The sequence below is a fragment of the Xiphophorus maculatus genome, chromosome 10 (assembly GCF_002775205.1).
Source record: "Xiphophorus maculatus strain JP 163 A chromosome 10, X_maculatus-5.0-male, whole genome shotgun sequence".
Lineage (NCBI taxonomy): Eukaryota > Metazoa > Chordata > Actinopteri > Cyprinodontiformes > Poeciliidae > Xiphophorus > Xiphophorus maculatus.
The window spans coordinates 23,907,293-23,925,567 of record NC_036452.1 but is presented as its reverse complement, the minus strand read 5'-3'; the positions used below and the strand labels follow the sequence as shown (position 1 = coordinate 23,925,567).

Sequence of the window (18,275 nt, the reverse complement as noted above, 5' to 3'; positions counted from 1 at the left end):
TGCGGAAAACAGTTCGTAACACAAGGAAAACAAAGAAAACCTTTCATTATAGTTGGTCCAAACAGTTGGCTTTATTTACAAAGTCTATCAAAGCTTTATTTATCACAGCACAAATTTACCCAACTAAATTTAAATTTGTATCCAAAATAGATTTCTTTTTTACCCCATAAACCATAATCTGAACACACAATTATCTTCTGACAGTAACAAGACAATATGTCATTCTTATCAAATATAAATATATATATATATTTATATATAGCACCACTATATCATGATTTTATTTGAGGGCTATTACATACAAAAGACCCGTGTTAGTATCTGCAGGGGGAGGGGGGCAGGGAGAACCACCAGGGACGAATTCAAGGGAAACCCCAAGAGAACGAGTCAATCACCTAAGAACAGGCGGTCGTTACCGGTTCTTTAGAAATCCGTTAAAAACTCATTTGCAGTTGACTTTCTTGGGCAAAATTTAGCTTCTAATTTCACAACATTTCAATGAAACCTTTAAACTGCAGAAAAGCAGACCTGAGCTTCCCATTTCCAAAAACAGTTGTCAGTTCTTGGTGGGGTTGGACTTCCAGACGCTCCTGACCACAGACACCGACTGGAGGACGACCAACAACATCTAGAGTGACCCAGGACAGAGACGGTGTGTACGGGGTGGGAGCAGGGGGCCTGCAGCTCAGCACGTCTGGACAAAATCTTCTGCAAATGAGTCCAAATCATCACTTCCATGTCGTCCTGTGCGGCTGACCATGAGCAGCAGGGTCAGGCTGACACTGGAGCGTTGACTTATCTACAAGAATCATTTCCTAGATCTAACAGTGATGTTCTCGTCTCCTCCTACTTTAGCAGCAGCAGCTTTTGGGACCAAAACATTAATGCTTTCATCCTACCTCAAACAGAACTAATGTGCAGCGATTATTGCTCCTTTAAAAGCTGTTTCACATGAGCTGCATCCATCAGGAAACCACAGATCCTTCAGGATTGGCAGACCTGAGGCAGAATGTTTCCAAACCAAATACAACCGTGACCGCAGCGCACGCTGTTATCACAAGTCTTAAAGGAGGTGATCTCCTTTGATAAAAAATTAAACCATAAATTCATTTGGAATCATTACAACTTCTATAAATTATTGCTGAAAGTGTAGATGGGTCATTGCATCTGGTTGTGTTTTTAGCAGCACTAACAACTACAGCTAAACAGCTAACAAACTCCAAGCTAGTCTTGGTTAAAAAGTTCATTTTAAATGTGATTAACAGTCGTTTGGTTGTGATTGTGCCGAAACCAGATTTAATGCTGTTGCTTCTCCCTCAGATTCACAAACCTGCTCTCATATCTGAATAACATTTAGATCACAGAAGTCAAATATTTTCCACACCAATGACAAAAAGAGTAAAAGTTGCTAAGTGCAGGTGCACCGATGGCTCAGACCTGCCCTTCATTCAGATTTACATGACAACTCGACCGTATCTACAGGAAAAATCTGAAAATCAGTTGCTGTCAACTTTATCCTCTGCACAGAGGATATCCTGTGCAGGTCACATCTGCACATGCTCAGTTAGCAACACCACACTGTTGCTAACTGAGCTACTTTCCAGGAAAGAGAAAAAAATAAAATATCCAGGATGGACCAGAAAACTGTAATCGGTGCACCCTACCGCTAACATAACTGTAACTGAAACCAAAAACTGAATTCTAGTCAGTTAGATTTAGCAGAAAGAGAATTTGACTTGGATTTGCTGACAGTGGAGGGGCTGACGCATCGGCTCACTGCTTTGGCTCCAGAGAAGAATAATGAATATGAAAACAATTCAAGTTCCCAAAACCCTGCAGATCCTGAACCCCCCACCTCCCCCACCCAGGTCCAAAACAACAGCTCCAGCTGCAGCTAAAGGAACACATCCTGAGAAGTGACTCTGAGCCTACGTGTGGACCTTCTACCGTCTGCCCTGCATCTCCATCCGGCGCCAATTCCATGGAAACCCCTGAATAATCACAGTTAGAAGCTTCTGTTAGACACTCTATTCCTTACATTTCTATAATGATCTGAGAGGCTGCAGCTGGGATAAATTTTATTTCATATAACCAAACAATATAAGCTCTGGTATTGCATAACATTGACATGACACGACCTGGTATGCAGGAGAAGGAATGGATGTGTTTGGTGTGGATCACTAAGGGATCAGGATGTGTTTGCATATGGCTGCCATCATCCGTCTCATCCTGTGGTTGATCTGTTAGCTGTCAGCATCACGAGGTAGAAGATAAACAGCTGCTAAAGTCTAGCTTAAACGACCCAACGAGTCCCATCTTATTATATATGTATATTTATATATCTGTGTTAGACCGTGTGAATGTGGAAGTGGAGCTCTGTGTGTTCCTGCCTGTGGCCTGGACTGCAGGGGAAGCAGTGCATCGTGTCGTTCTGTGGCTCAGATCTCACACACAGGAGCACAGAGAAACAAAACAAACAAAAAACACTAAATATTACCCACATATTACTAATGGACATAATGAAAACAGCTTCTTTAGAGGGCTGCGGGATCGTTCCAGCCTGAGCAGAAAGGTTCCTCAGTAGAACGCATTCAGTGTTTAATCAGTAAAGAAACAGTAAATGAGCCGACTCCACAGGAGCAGCGCAGCTCCTCCCCCCGAACACGTTCCGTTCCAGTCTGATCACACCGCCGCCACTGCTAAGACCGTCAGCATCAGACCGAGGGAGGGCGGCTGGCAGCCTGTTCCCATGGAAACATCATGCAGAGTTAACAACAACACATTGGAAACACGACGGAATGGGCTGAAGGGTTTTTGGGGACAGTTAGGATTCAGAACATTTTGGGGATCTTGCGCCAAAAAGTTTCCCTCAGTTTTTGTCGACGTCCTACCCACAAAGCTGGTTGTCGTGGGAAACCAGCGGTTGACTTACGAATGAAAGGAAGAAGTTTTGTTGAGGGGAAGCTGCTGGGACTGAAATTGGCTAAACTTTGATCAGAAGCCTACAAGCTGGAAGAGATTTACACGCTGCGCTCTGTGGAACAACGCTGAGCTGGAAACACAAAGAGCTGAAGAGCTGAAGAGTAATGCTGAGCTGCACTGGACCTCTACCAGTCTGTCTTATGTACATCTGGAACCTGGATTCCACAAACCTCTGAGTAAAAAAAAAAAAACATTTAAAAAGATTTTAAGGAACAACAAGTTACATTTTCCACACAGCCACCGAAGAAGTTAATGCAACAGAAACAACACAAAAAAAACCCAAAAAACGAACAACCCCAAAAATAGTAGAAATCAATTCAAATCTTCAAGTACTATAAACAAACCAAACGCCATCTGTCCGTACTGCTCCAAAGGAAAGGTCTCTGTCGTCTGCCAAAAACCAAAAACCAACCGAAGCAACAACACAACTGAAGCTCTGGCTCAGTGACAGCTGCTCAGTGAGTCTGTGGGTCGGGTCAGAACTCAGAGATCCGGTACCCACAGCTGCCGGGCAGCAGCAGTTCAGACATGTTCCCGTTTGGGTTTCTCAGTAAGCCTGAAGCCGGTCCGACAGGCTTCCAGATCTGTGTCGTCTCTTCCTGTCGGGCCCCTGTCTGCTTCCTGTCGGGGCCCCTTCATGGCTCCTGTTTGATGTAGTAGCTGCCTGAGCCGTTGCTCTCTTGGTCCGAGGTTCCCTGGGTGAAGGTGAACTCGTCCCCGTCGGCCGGGTCCTCCTTCATCCGCAGCAGAGACTCTGCAGGGGGACAGCAGAGAGAGCAGGGATCAGACACGCTGCTGCACACACAGCTCACTGCACAAACACTCGATCTTACCAAGTATTTCTGGTCACGTTTCCAGTGCAAATATCTTAGTACACTTGAAATAAGAAAGATTATTTACAGGTAACTTTTCAGCAAGATACAAGAACTTGTTTTAAGTCAATAATTCCTTAATATTGATGAAAATGTTCTAGTTCCATTGGTGGATTATTTCACTTATAACAAGACATTTTTTTCATAAATCAAACAATCCACTAATGGATTCCTTAATATCTAGTGCAAATATTGACATATTGCATTAGAAACTTGACCAAAAATACTTTGTAAGATTTAGTGTTTTTGCAGTGCAGGTGCTCCACTGGCCTCCTGGAGGTCAAGCACTGAGAACATCAAGTAAAACAGAAATAAAAGGTTTTCTAAAAGGGGACAGCGACGGGTCCAACCAGAGACGGGCAGCAGCAGCAGCAGCAGCAGCTGCCTGCGTCTCCACACAGAGGCCCCGTCTCCCGAGCCTTTGGGGCTCCTGGCCCATCTCATGTAGTCAGAAGTGTGCCATTACCTGATTTGTGGATGGGGTGCAGGTGTGCTCGGGGCCGAGCAGGCCCCTGGACACAGTAAGTGGGTGGGCTGTGCTCTTCGTCTCCTGAGAAGCTGCTCCTCCTCCTGCCTGACTGACTGAAGGGCCGTCGACCAACCGGAATCTTCCTCTCTAAACACCAACCAGACTGGGGTCAGCTACCAGGGGCTTATTGCACACAGGGCTCAGTTGAGCAGTTCAATCATGAACCAAGAAGGAAAGTAAAAGGTTAGAGCTCAGGATGCCACCTTCAATGAAGCACTGCTGGGAAGATCATCCACTCTCCCATCTGAATAAGCCCCTGGTGAGCTGCTCTCACTGCCACCATTCATGTCCCTCCTACCTTTGCATTCTCTGTCCTTCCTTGCACACTTCTAACCTACTTCTTCTTCCCTCTCTCCCTCGTACCTTTTGCTTCCAGTGTCTGATATTTTCCGCATCCATATTTCCATCCTGCCCACTATGAACTACCTCAGGGTTTTTCTCAGTGTGTTATCAGCCTGGCGGGCCACCAGGCTTTACTTGCCTCCCCACCAAACTAAGTGTTGTTTGTTTTGTACAGGCTTGTTTATACAACAGTAGAAGTAAAGACAAAAATAATTTAGGGTTACAGTTGACACACTGAACTCGGTGTGCACCATCTTGGCAGCTGTCCTGGTCGTAGTTAGGCCGCCTGGCCGGTGTGTGTGTGTGTGTTTGTTTGTAATTCCTTGTGGGGACCATTTTCCTGATACATACTATGTTGTGGGGACCCACAAGGCAAGGAGAAAACAGTGTTTCCCCTTGTGGGGACCGAAGCCTGGCCCCACAAGGGGAAACACTGTTTTTGGGCCAGGTGTTAGATTTAGGACTAAGATGTGAATTGAGTTTTGGTTAAGGTTAGGATGAGGGTAAGGTTTAGGCTGTAGATAGCCACGCAAACGTGTGTGTGCGTGCATGTTTTTGTGTGTGTGTGTGGATGGATGGGCCATTCCAGTGAGGACTTTTTTCAAATCAGGATTGAATAGCTTCTTTAAGCACAACAAGAGGCTTTTCCAACATTCAAGACGGAAAAACGAACAGAGTCAGCCTGATCAAAAGCAACCGTCATCTGAACTGGCTCTCTCTGCGTCGGCCTCGGACGGCTGGCTATCTCAAATTCTCCTGGATGTTATATAAACCTCGAGGCTATCTACTACCATGATTTCTGTGGACCTGACCGAACACTCCCAACTATCAAGGACTAATGCTTGGGGGTGTAGAGGGTCGCTATCTGGGACAGTGTTCACAGACTAACTAGCAAACACACACACCAGCACGCACACACACCCCTGCATAGCAATAAACACCTCCCAAATGTCCTCTCTCGTGTGCAGAGGTTTTTGTTTCCTCCTTCAGCCAAAGAAAAAGGAGGGAAAAACAAAAGAGGAAAGCAGGAGTTCACACAGAACCAGCACAAAATCCCGCCACCATTCTTGTCATTAATTTAAGTGCATTTAGGTTTGATCTTAGTTTACTCCTCTAAACTTTCTTCTCGTTATTTTTGGCCAAACAGTTTAACAGTTGTTTTGTTTAAACAAACTTTCCTCATATTTTTATTCTCATCAAATGAAAGGGCAGCTCTCCCCATGCTGGCTGCAGCCTCAGGCGCCTGTCTACCCATGTCTGACGTTGTTTCTTTGCTGTTCTTTGGATGGGCTGGACTAAAACAAATTTTGTTTATTATACGATAGCAATTCTGATTCTGACCAAATGCATCGTCACTGCACCTTCCTGTTGGCCTCACATATGACATTATGATTATGATGAATTATGATGCCTGCTCATGCATCTCACATTTTTTAACAAAGACCCAGTGGGCCACTCGCTCTAGCGCCCCTACATCGGGCTCCGCAGGTTTTCTGGGGGAAACTCTGTACCTGACATATATTCTACGGTATTCTTAATTTGAAAACGGACTCAGAGGATGGGAAACGCTGGAAGATCTAAAGTCTGAGCCCACAGCACAGGCACCTGTTACTGCACATTATCATGATGACGTTCCAGAGTTATACACTGACTGAAACCCAGGAAAACAATCACAGCGCATCACGACAGAAGAATCAAGGTAGAACTCAGAACTCTGAAACAAAGACTCATGAAGGGAGCCCAGCAGGTGGCGCACTGAGACATGAGTGACGGCCTCAAACTGTTGATGGAGCATTTGTCTTTTAGTCAGTTTATTTTTCCTAAAAATATATCTATTTTTTTGCTGAGACATTTAGTGGAAAATGTAGCTCGTATGTGAACAGCAACTGAGCAAAGTCTGGTCAAAAGCAGCTCCAACATCGAGTTTCAGACATCAGTATGGTGGGATGCTACTGCAAAAATGATGATTCCTCTGAATTTAATTCATTGCAGTTAATTTTGTTTTTTAGAAAATTTTCAATTCCAGTGTGTTTCCATAGATACAATGAGTAAACTTGCATAAAAATCAGCAGTATAATTATAAAAAACTGTTTCTACCCTGATTTAGTAGAAACTTTAATGCCGTTGCTTTCATGTCATTCATCTATAACCGTACACATCTGTACGGATTTCAATGGACATCCAAAATGTCTCAGTGATATTAAACCAGCAGCTTTACAAACTCTCTCTGTGTCACTGTTTGCAATCCCTGCATTTGACTGGAACTGGAATTATTTATTTATTTTTTTTTTACATATTTGTATATTTTTTATCAATGCCTCACCCAATGCTGCATAATTTACCAAAAAGACAAGGAAGCTAAAACCAGAACCACTTTCTGGACTCAGAGCAACAGGAAGACATTTTTCCTGGGTACACATGACCAACTGTTGTACCTTTTTATTTTATGTTGCAGGTTTAATCCAAAACAGCTTCAATAATTTTTCTCTTTAAAACTCTCTATATAAAAAGGCCAACATGAAAAGTACAATACAATCTTTATTGCCATTGTAACAATGAAACACTGTCATTGTCATTGGCTCTTCCAGGTCAAATATGATATGATATGAATGAATGAATGAATGAATGAATGAATGAATGAATTCAAATACACATCGACTTGTTGACTAACTGGGAAAAATACTTTAAAAAAATAATTTTGACCAGCAAAATCATCATCATCATCATCATCATCTGCAGCAGCGGCGGCTCTTGCTCTGGCCGTCCTGTGAAAGGACAGGACGGCCCTAAGGCATCAACAGAACCCAGCGCCCGGCAGCACCTCCACAAGATGTTGCACAGATGAACCAGAACCTTCTTCAGACCCACAGATCTGCCAAGCAAACTTCCACCACAGTGTAGATCTGCTCCACAGTCAGTTTGTTGACGAGGGTGAAAGCCACACTGCTCCTTCTGAAGGTCAGACCCTCCCAACCAACATTAGGGAGTAAACTTTCTCACAGATCCTGGGATCCATCGATGTCTGGAATAGACTTTTTTTTTTAGAGTGGGATCGGCCCCAGACCTCAATGCCACATTATCAACCACAATGCTGTAAAAACATGTCGCCTTCAGCATCCACCACTGTCCCCTGGCGATGGACTCACTTCCCTCCCTATTTTCCCTTTTGAGTTGATATTTCTTGAGGCCAAACAAAAGTATTTCAACCTCGCCTCTTCGTTTTCCTCCCACCCTTCCTACAACTACATTAGGCCCACCACTATTAAAACCATCTGCTGTTTCAGGAGTTCCTGGAGATTACCAGCCCTTAACAGCCTTGTTCAGTTTGAAAGCTTCCACCACTGCAGCTGTCCACACCCAGGTGACCTTCAGACCCTGGAAGCCATATCTTCAGTGGAAGCCCCCCAAATGCAGCAACATCCCCCGTGACTTGAAAGAAACTCTTCAACCTCCTGACCACTAATCCGAGTTTACCACTGTCCACTAGTGTTCACATTAGCACTGTGTTTTGGGTGATGTTAACACAAACCGAAAGGTCTGACACAATCCTTCCTGCTTCTGAGAGTTATCTCAACTTTCCTCTTTTCCCTACGTTGTGCAATGTGACACGTTGGGTCCAATAAAAACATTTTGCATGAGTTTCCAGCACCAAAGTAGCGAGTGACAGGCGGAGGAAGAGGAAAGAGAGGAAGAGGAAAGACACCGAGCATAAAAGCATACTGACTTTTCTTCTGTCCTTTGTACTGAGGGGTCTTCTTCTTCTGCTTGGGCACAGACAGAGGTGTGTCTCTGTTACCTGAAAACAGAGACCAAAACTCAAACTCATGGCATCAATAAAGGACAAACTAGGATGTGGGAAGAGGGGAGGAAACAACACAAAATTAAACTTTTTTTTTTAAATCAGGTTTGAATAGCTTCTCCTAGCACAATAGGCTTTTCCAACATCCAATCAGATTATTTTTAGAAGCAGCACTGAACTAAAATTGGGCAGAGAGAAGCGGCTTTGTCATCCAGTGCTGCTGTTTGCAGACATTGCTTGTGCATCAGATTTGTGGACGTGACAGAAACACAATACAAAGGTTCCGCTCTGAACTTTTGCATGTAAAAAACCCCCCTGAAAATACGATGTAACTTTTACTCATCAAAATTCGTGCAAGTAAGTAACGTGTTAATTAAATTATAAATAAAAACATTTACATTTGTCATGTCAGAGCTGGTACGTCATACAAATAACTGACACTGTTAAATGAAAAATGTTACCTACGGTACATTTTATTTTGAGAGATTATTTAAAAAAAAAAAAAATTATTAAAAGTAAATATATAAATAAGTTTTTTTCCCCCAAGGAATAATTGATCATTAGAAAAAAAACAGCATTTGTAGCAGCTTTTATTTACCTGAAGGGATTGTGGTAAAAAATAAAATAATCCCACAGAGGGTTACCACAGTTCATTTAGCTGGCAGCTTACATTAAACAGATACTAACTGGGTCAGATATCTGCAGTGATGGTTTTACATGTTAGACTTTCACAAGTCTGTATTGATCAGTGGAGACCCGGATGTTACATGAGTATGTGAATCTCTCTCTAACATGTTGGTCACATTTCATCCTTTCTGGATCTGACTGACCCTACAGCAGACACCATGTCCTGAAATAACTCATGCAACAACACAAAATCTCTCCATAAGTGGATAGCGCCATCACATTAACGCCTCGCAGTGTTTATGAACTGATAAAAATGTGCAGGTTACTTTAGAGAGGTCTTATTGTTCAGGATCTCTGTAGGTTGATGCTGTTTTGGCATCGTCCCACGTTACTGAGTCTCAGTTCCTTCTTTCATGTCGTTGAGCTCTGGAGCTGAAACGATGTCACAGAAATGTGAAGAATCAGAAGGGTCTGAACCCTGCTGTTGAATCTGCTGACTGAATCGTCAGCAGACCTGCTGATTGCCTTACTCTTTGATGCGCCATCATGTGTATGTGCATATGAAGCAGGGAACCAGGATCCAGGTGCAGAAAGAGGAGGATGAGGGAACCGGGCTGCATGAGGTTCTTACTTTGTGAGGCAGGTGGTTGGAGCTGGTAGCCTGTTAGCTGACACCAGCCCACTGGGTAGAGGTCTGGTGACTCACAGTCCACCCACTGGTCATACTCGTCTTCCCAGCCATCAAAGTGGATCCTTAGCAGCCGGTGGACGATTCTCGTCACCGTGGCAACACACACCAGCCGTGGCTCCATCAAATCTACGGCTTCCAGCTTCATGCCTATCCGGAAACCGTGATTGGGAACCTCCTGGAAGCCGCATGGTAGAGGCGGTTTATACACACCAAGGGAAGGAAAGGAAGTGAATCAAGAGGTCACTTCTAACTCCAGAGGATAAAGAAGGCCAGTAAATCTTACCTTGTTAAAGAGTTTGACAGGTGCAGCTACTGAGCCCGTTTCTCTGAGGTAGTCAAACCATTTAAATGGCAGCTTAGTGTACCCTGGAGAACAGCCAAGGAAACAAAAGATCCAATCAGAACCTAACATCTGTTAGGCTACGTACACAAAGCCGGAAAACACAACCCAAATCCAGTTTTTCACCGCAGTAAAAAAAACCAAAACTGATTGCCAACAGTTGCACTTTGTTTTCATCAGCTTCCCTTGTGTTGCTATGATCCTGTGACAATACTGACGGCTCTGAAAACCAATGTAAACCATAGACGGTGGCGTCCATTATTACACCTGTAAAGAGACGTTTACAATCTTCTTCTGCGCATGCGGGTCGCGGTGGGGATGTAAAGTCTTATTGTGGTCGTCTTTAATAATATGAAAATGAAATTGAGCATTAAGCCCTGCTGTGAACATAGCCTTATAAAGCTAAAGAGCTCTGAACTCCCTCCGCCCATTTAGAAACAAGTAGAGATGTTAATATTCCGCACTGCTGTGAGTTTTCAGAAATAAAACCGTCAGAGCGGTTCAACTCTACACACACGATGCACGTTGGATGCAGCGATCCTCTTTTTGGTCATCAAATTCTATCAAATGATCTCTAAGCATGTGTTTAGGGTTTTAAATCTAAAACCTGGTCTCACATGCATCATCTGTCCCTACATCTGAAAGCCAGCTGGGCCCAGCTTACATATCAGCTGTAACTACTTCTATTGACAAGTCAAGGGCAAAAAGCCACTTAGACTCTGCCTCTGAATGGAGTTACTGAAACACAGTGTTGGTTAAACTTAAAGTGGGCTGAGAAACTGAAGTGTACCTTTTGGAGGCGTGAGTTCAATGTTGTTGATTTCACAAAAGCCGACAGGGAAGATGGAGGGAGACATGGCGTGGTAGCAGAACCAGTCTGATCCGTCGATGGCCTCAGAGCCATCAATACCAATCATGAGGTAACCATCTGCCAGCACCTGCAGAGCAACATGTCAATCAGGCTGCCTCTCAAAGGTGATCAAAATATGAAAACAAAATCAGTTGCTTTGTTCATCCACATCACGTCAAGTGAACACGCTCACCTTTTTTACCGTGGCAACACAGATAGCAGAGAGGTTGAGGGGATCTATAGCTTCTAATTTCATCCCATCTTTGAACCATTCCTCACTCTGCTCAACGTCTTTTACCTGGGATAATAATATTGATAGAACAGACACATTTCAATAAAAGGTTTGATTGCATAATAAAATGGTACATTACAATCTTAAGGAAGAATTAAGGAAGAAGAGACAGTTTTAATGATGGTTGTCATAAACAATGTAAATTCTAGTAAATTCATTTAAACTATTTATTTAAACAGAATCCCTGATTTAAGGAGATGCCTCACCACACTTCATGACGCACGTCCTGCACCACTGGAAGGTCAGACATTCTTACCTTCTGAAAGAGTTGTGTGGGGGCATCGACCTGTCCTTCAGCTTTCTTTGGGACATCTGAGGAAACAAAAGTGCTACATCAGCAAAAAGAATGAATGAATTAAACTAGTCCTGTCATAGCTCAGTTTCCACTGCAAAAGTGAGAAAATCTTTGCTGATATCCTGTTAATGTCAAAACTTTCACAATTTCAGTGCTTCCATCAAATACAAAATTAAATTAAAAACACGTGAATAAGCCTGTTCATGCGGCAAGTTGGGAAACATCATGGCAGCGATGGATGTAAACAGTTACATGAGATATATTCATAATTCAGTCATGGTGTTAGCGGTCATCATCTATTAGCCAATCAGAGGGGAAGGGGCAGAGAGGAGGCTTAGAGGAACAAACGGGCCAAGGATGGAGGCTTGAACTCAGGATGGCCAGGTGGAGGACTGTAGCCTCCTGCTCCAACCACTGTGGAATATTTAGTAGTGAGGAACTTTAATCACTAGACTTAATGCTCAGGTTCATCCTCTCATCCTATCATGGTACCGCTGGAGTTCACTGAGCTCCTGAGAACAACCCAATGTGTATAGAAACAGTCTGCATGACTAACTATCGGATTTTATACACCAGAAATCAAGGATTTGGACAAATGATCCAGTACATTTAGCTACATGGCCCAGTCTCAGAATGGACTGGAGTGCAAAGTGTGTGAGATATTTTCACCTCCTACCAGATCGTTTGAAGCGGTGTCCAATGCTGCGTGACCAGCCGATGTTGTGGATCAGAGGGCTGTACATGTGGCACCAGAAGTCATCAAGGCCATCGTCCTCATAGACCAGCCTGAGGCGTCCTCCGATCACCTGCTCCACCAGAGCCACCCGTGTCCGGCACAAGTAGTTCTTATCCACCACCTCCACCCGCATCAGCTTCTTAAATGGGAATTGCATGTTTTCACGGACCTGAAGTTGGGAAGATGACCAGAAATTTTCTGCATGGAGTTAGCGGTTGATTTAAGGAAGCATTTGGCAAAGCTGGGCAGCAACCGTAGGAAGCTGCGTGTTTCACCTTGGCAGTAAAGTCCGTTGGCAGTGTTTTGGCTCCAGTGAGACGCTTCACAAGAACGGGTTTCCAGTTAGAGTACTTATGCTGTATGCCTAGAGGTGAGAGGTGACAGATGTCACAGCAGCAGTTAGCATCAACGAGAAGGAGACTTAGCAGCTTCAAGATTAAACTCTGAACGAGTGAGGAGCAACGCTCACTTTTTGGAGGTACGAGTGGTTTGCTGCTGGAGGCGCACCAGCCTACTGGATGCACCTCAGGGATGCACAGGTTACACCAGAAGTCTTTGCTGGTGTCATTGTCAAAGCCCTCATACCTCAGCAGTGCCTTGAACCCTGCAGAGCCACAGAACACAACCCTCTGCTTTAACATGGAAACACATGGAATTTACGTTTAACCGCTAGATTCATTTTCTACATTATTTACTGTGTCCCTGTAGAAAACACTTCATTTTTATAAAATGCAGTCAGAAAAAAACAGCCTTAAAAATCCACCGTCTTCCATTTATTTCCTTTTTCAACTTGACAATTTAACTAATTAACTAGTTTAATAATGAGAGTGAAGAGTGTCAGATTAACAAATAAATAAATTATTTATGACAGAGTCAAAGCAAACGTCGAAGAAGTTCTCTTGACTTGCTGTTTGAAGCAGCCAATCAGAAGCCAGGGTCTCAGTTCTAATCCCGCCCACTGAGTTTGATTGGTCAAGTTGGTAACAGTCGAAATCCATTCATAATGTGCTTCAGTTCAGGAACATGAAATAATTTATTAAATCATTTCCAGTTTTTAAAATAAATTGAATGAATTTAATTGCAGAACATAATTAATTCTATATTTAATAAATCTTATAGAATATTTTTATATAAATGTTCTGTTTGTGTACACTGTCTTTTCTTCTTGTCAGTAATATAACTTAAACAGAATCTGTAAAACTGAAAAACTGGTTTCCGAGTTAAAAATCATTTCTGAATCAAAAGACGCTGAAAGATTTGCATTTCTAATGTAGAGTCAACACTTTTTTTAAAAATAAAATACTGGCTAGCGCCATCTTCTTGCACCATCTGTGTACCTCCTACACATACTAGAGAAATTATGTAGGGACTATTAGAAAATGACAAAAAACTTTATTGGAATCTTTTTTCCTATATCCTGACAAATCATTTGCACAGAAACTAGCTTGTTCCCTGGAACCATTTACCTTTTCTGATAGTCTTACCTGCTAGCTTTATAATTTCTGCAATCCAGTAGACCTTAGTGGAGAGGTTGGTGTCAGAGTTGGGCACTTCAATCCTCACTCCTTCCTTTATGTCTCCCCAGCATGTCCCCATAGGGGCCTGATGTTACACAGAAATCAGCACAATATTCAGTCAAGAGAGTTTAGCTCATGGCTCTCCAGTTGATATTAGCTGCAACTTACATGCTTAAAACAGCTGACGGGAGCTCCCACCGTGTTACTGCTGCAGATATACCTTCCCCAGTCAAAGCTCTCTGCAGGAACGACTAGGAAGGTCCAGGGAAGGTGAAGGTCAAGCTACAACTCATACACTCATCAAATACAATCAATGCTTTTTGCTGACTTACCAGATTTAGACTTGGCTTGGTTCTGTTGGCTTGCTTGGTACTGGGCATAAGCTGCCAACTTTGCCATAAGAGGCTGTTTCTGCAAGACTTTAGCCTTCTTTGTCGGAGGCTTGCCCTTGTGGAACGAAACGAGCCAGGCATCAGGGTCAGTGAACTGAAATACCAGGATTTGGCAAGCCCCTAATCCAGATGATTTACCTGAAGTCGTGCGAGAATGCTAGCTTTTTTTGAATTTGAGGAATAACTCCTGGAACAGGAAACGCTGCAGAAGCGCTTGGTTTTGGAGTAAAAAGCGTCTCGAACACCAACCATTCCACACATCTCACATGTAGCTGGAGAGATCACAAAATAGATTACACAAACATTTAATTCAAGTGGGAAAGTTGAAGACATAACTCAAAGTTATATATATATATATATATATATATATAACTAATACCTGCCATTGCAACTGCTTAGACCAAGCAGATGACTATAAAAACTAAGGCATTCCCTTTTATAATGCAAATGCCAGACCAAATATGTGAATGAGTAGCTGAAACATGACCCTGACAGGAGAAATGTTCACGGAAACCATGGAAACAAAGCTGTTTGTTCCCAGTTCAGTTACTCTAAACTGTGGAACTGTTATGGACACTTTCCATAAAGTGTTTAAAGAGAGAGAACTAAAAATAATTCTAACTTAAAACAATAAATGCTTAAGAAAAGAGGTAAACAACCCAAGTGATCCCCATCTAGAAGTGCCATTTCAACATGTTTTGTCAAGATTCTCAAACAGAAGGCAAAGGAAGCAGTTGTTATGTACTGACCCATCCCAGCTTTGCCATCAGGGTAGGTGTAGACCTGTCCGTTGTTCTTGATGATGGGCAGGCTGGCTGGGATGGAGCGCACAACGTCATCCTCACTGTCCTCTGAGCTGGAGCTGCTGGTGGACTCCTCGCTGCAGCTGTCATAGCCATCAAACATCCCGAATGAGTCCCGGCGCTTCCGCTCTGAACGTGCAGTGCGCTCAGCCTTGACAGGAAAACGGCAAAAATCAGAGGAAAAAAAATGTCTACACAAATATCACACATACATCATGACCCGTAAAACAGGCCCGCCAGTTTAAGTTGCATCATTTGTAATGCAACATTGTTGAATGATTACCTTCAAGCAAAAATACAGACAGGTCATGGATGTTAAAGTCGACTGAGGATGTGTGAACACATATTTGCATAAAAATACCTGCTGGAGTCGGAAGTATAATTATTGCAGTGAAAATTCAGAGATTTCTTTTAGTTCTGCAGGTTTTGGATCAAATAATTAAAATAATTCCCAAAGTTAAAGCTGAGGTACCAAGAGGCATCAATGACAATATTGACATCAACTGAAAAAACAACAAAAATAAAACTATTTGCTAAATTTTGTGATAACTAAGTCATACCAAACACATTTTGATGCACATGTGAGCCTATTATTAAAGCATGTCAAGTGCAGCAATGGAATAAATTTGTGAAACACCCATATTTATATCTTTTGGACTGTAACAGCCAGAAACAAACTGTCAACATGGTTGTTCCTGATAACCACAGTTCAAGTTTATCAAGTGAAGCAGAGCAGCTGATGAATATTCATAAGGTTCTGTTCTCATTAAGAGAAAATCAATATAAAATTAACATGGAAATAACTATTTGTGCATTTCACCAAAACGGGAAATTGGCATTGAAGGTTAAAAAGATATTTATGTAAATGTTTAGTTTTAAAAATAATGTAGTTTAATTTAACCAGTGTGGTTAGGTTTGTACTATTCAGACAAGGAGCAGGTAAAGACTAATCAGTTTGCTAAACCAAAGCTTCTCTAAGACTGTGGCACTGATGGCAACTGGACAGGGACAAAGTGGGTCAGTTCACACTTCCACAAAGTCAGACCCTCATTTCATACCCAGAAATGAGGGTCTGTTGTTGCCAATCTGTCCTTTACTATGTGTATTTTATTAACCAACCTATTAGTATACAAAAAAGTCTCAAAAATGATTAAACCTCTTGTGTATTTTAATTGTATATTGTATTGACTCTGGATTAAACCACATTACTTTTTTGGGGAGGAAGGGGGGTGTGATTCCTAGCACCTAAATTATTATTGGAAATGAATTTATTTTAAGTAACTATGACCAGGTGACACATTATATAGATTAATTCCACACAGACTGATATTTTCAGGCCATTATTTCTGCTTACAGTTAAAACATTGAAGATCATTACATCAGACCAATAAAAAACCCACTATTAATACAGAAATATGGTCTTAGTGAAAAATATGTTTAATACCACCTTAGAGGTTATTTTCAAAAGTTATTTATGTCACTGGAATCATTTGCTGAGATGTTCCTGTATATTCATCAGTCATGTAAGTGAATTTCCATACAGCAAATTTCAAGTACAGAAAATGCCTCAATTGTCAGCAAACGGATTCATCTGCAGTCCAAACAGTTCTCTGGACAAACACCCCAAAAGTAGGAAATGGCGAAGGAGCAAGGGAGCTTTGCAAAAAGAGCGCCATTATACTGTGTAGATAAGTAATTGGGCAAAGTTTGAGCAATGTGTTTATGTTTGGATATAAAAATATATATAAGGCACCAACAAATTATTTTAAATATAGATATTATGATAAATGTGCGTTTTAGCAGTTTCAGTTTTTACACAGAATGACACAGGACCAGGAATGTTATTTTCTATCTAAAACCATGTCTATTTTTTAGCATTCTGCTCAGGTAACATGCCATGGAAGAAAATGTATCCCCTTTGGCAAAACGTTCTTTTGTTATTTTTTTTTATTCTAGAACCTACACCTAACAATAAAATAGTGATACTTTATAAATAACATATCTGCTACAATAAATGGTTAAAATCATACATTGTCTTTTATCAAATGGTGATGTAACGTTTGCAGCTCTAAACGCGACTTTTTAAATAACTACAGTAGACGGAGGTCAAACATTGCTTTTTGGACTGTAAAGGTTGCAGGATCTTGATGTAAAAGTTTCATGTTATGATTCTGCTGCTCGTGGTGAATAAGAGTTTAAAATTCAAAAGAATAGTTTAAAAACATCGACTTTACATCACCAAAATGATCAACATATCTTTACATTTTAAGTGGACAATTTGATATACTTTAATATTGACCAAATAATTTAAGCAAGCTTTCAAGACTAAAAATAAAACTACCCCGGTCTATTCTGCATCTGTTTGATCATTCCTACTAATCACAAAAATCCTGATTTTTTTGATCTACATATTTTAAAAGATGTTTTGAAAGCCAACATTCTTCGCCAGTCGATTCCAAACACCTGAACAAATTTTAAGCATTTGGTGCCATCAAAACATTCCTACTTCCTCTTTAGTTTATTACAGGTGGAATTTGAGCCCACTGAAACATACAAAGATGCTGGGCAAATGTTCCTGCCATCAATTAGAGTCTAAATAAAAATATACATGAACAAAACAGAAGACTGCAACATTTAAGAAAAAAAGAATAGAAACAAAAATAAGAGGAACTTTGAAACTAGCCTGTTATGCTAGTTCTGTCGAGAAGCACTAGCACAACTAGCTAGCGGAAATCGTTTTTTCTTAATTTTGTTTTTGCCAAAGAAGCAGTTTTTATTGCGTTAAAATAAAACACATACATTTTTGTGTAAAGTTAAGGTCAATCTCGATCATTTTGGTTATACCACAAAGCTTTTATGAGCGCTTTCAAATAAACAATCCTGTCAGAAGCATTAGCTTGCTAGCGTAAGCGATAACAACAAAGGAGGAGCGCTAACTCAGGCCCAAACATGTCTCAAAGTCACTCACCAAATCCCGTGCGTCTTCCATCAGCCCCTCATATAGAAAACATTTATCTTAGCTCTGCTTCCTGTTGTAAATTAAACTCCCGCGCTGTGGATAAAGCTGACTATAGAATACGATGGTCTAAATGAATACTAGTGAATAGGATATCAACAAATTACTCTGGCCCAACTGCGCATGAGCGAGCGTAACCTACTTTTCTTTGATTGGTCAATTCCGAATGGAGGTCATCGACAGATCCACAAA

The 18,275-nt window shown here is 41.7% G+C and overlaps 1 protein-coding gene across 3 annotated transcripts; it reads right to left on the bottom strand.

The window, feature by feature from the left end:
- Window positions 1-46: 46 nt before the first annotated feature.
- LOC102232916 (MBT domain-containing protein 1) lies at window positions 47-18,206 on the bottom strand. 3 transcript variants are annotated; one of them, XM_023340701.1, is made up of 17 exons: window positions 18,036-18,206; window positions 15,014-15,218; window positions 14,403-14,536; window positions 14,205-14,319; window positions 14,041-14,123; window positions 13,840-13,957; window positions 12,825-12,959; window positions 12,631-12,719; window positions 12,296-12,524; window positions 11,581-11,636; window positions 11,226-11,330; window positions 10,973-11,120; window positions 10,126-10,208; window positions 9,783-10,017; window positions 8,450-8,521; window positions 4,321-4,470; window positions 47-3,736 (listed from the first exon to the last, which is right to left on the bottom strand). In XM_023340701.1, exons 1-17 carry the CDS (start codon window positions 18,054-18,056, stop codon window positions 3,618-3,620), a joined length of 2,097 nt encoding a protein of 698 aa, XP_023196469.1. In that variant the 5' UTR covers window positions 18,057-18,206; the 3' UTR covers window positions 47-3,617. The 3 variants fall into 3 exon arrangements, with proteins under 3 accessions (XP_023196469.1, XP_014329058.2, XP_023196470.1); XM_014473572.2 differs by lacking the exon at window positions 4,321-4,470; XM_023340702.1 differs by lacking the exons at window positions 47-3,736; window positions 4,321-4,470; window positions 8,450-8,521 and adding an exon at window positions 8,528-9,583 and having other exon boundaries at window positions 9,682-10,017.
- Between the last annotated feature and the right edge of the window lie 69 nt (window positions 18,207-18,275).

What these genes read in the sequence shown, in the direction of transcription:
- LOC102232916 (XM_023340701.1), bottom strand. Translation starts at nt 18,056, where the DNA reads ATGGAAGACGCACGGGATTTG. An exon ending in CAACGGACTTTACTGCCAAG is followed by an intron (nt 12,525 to 12,630) that starts GTGAAACACGCA and finishes TCCCAACTTCAG; the next exon opens with GTCCGTGAAAACATGCAATT. An exon ending in GTGTTGCCACGGTAAAAAAG is followed by an intron (nt 11,121 to 11,225) that starts GTGAGCGTGTTC and finishes GTTGCTCTGCAG; the next exon opens with GTGCTGGCAGATGGTTACCT.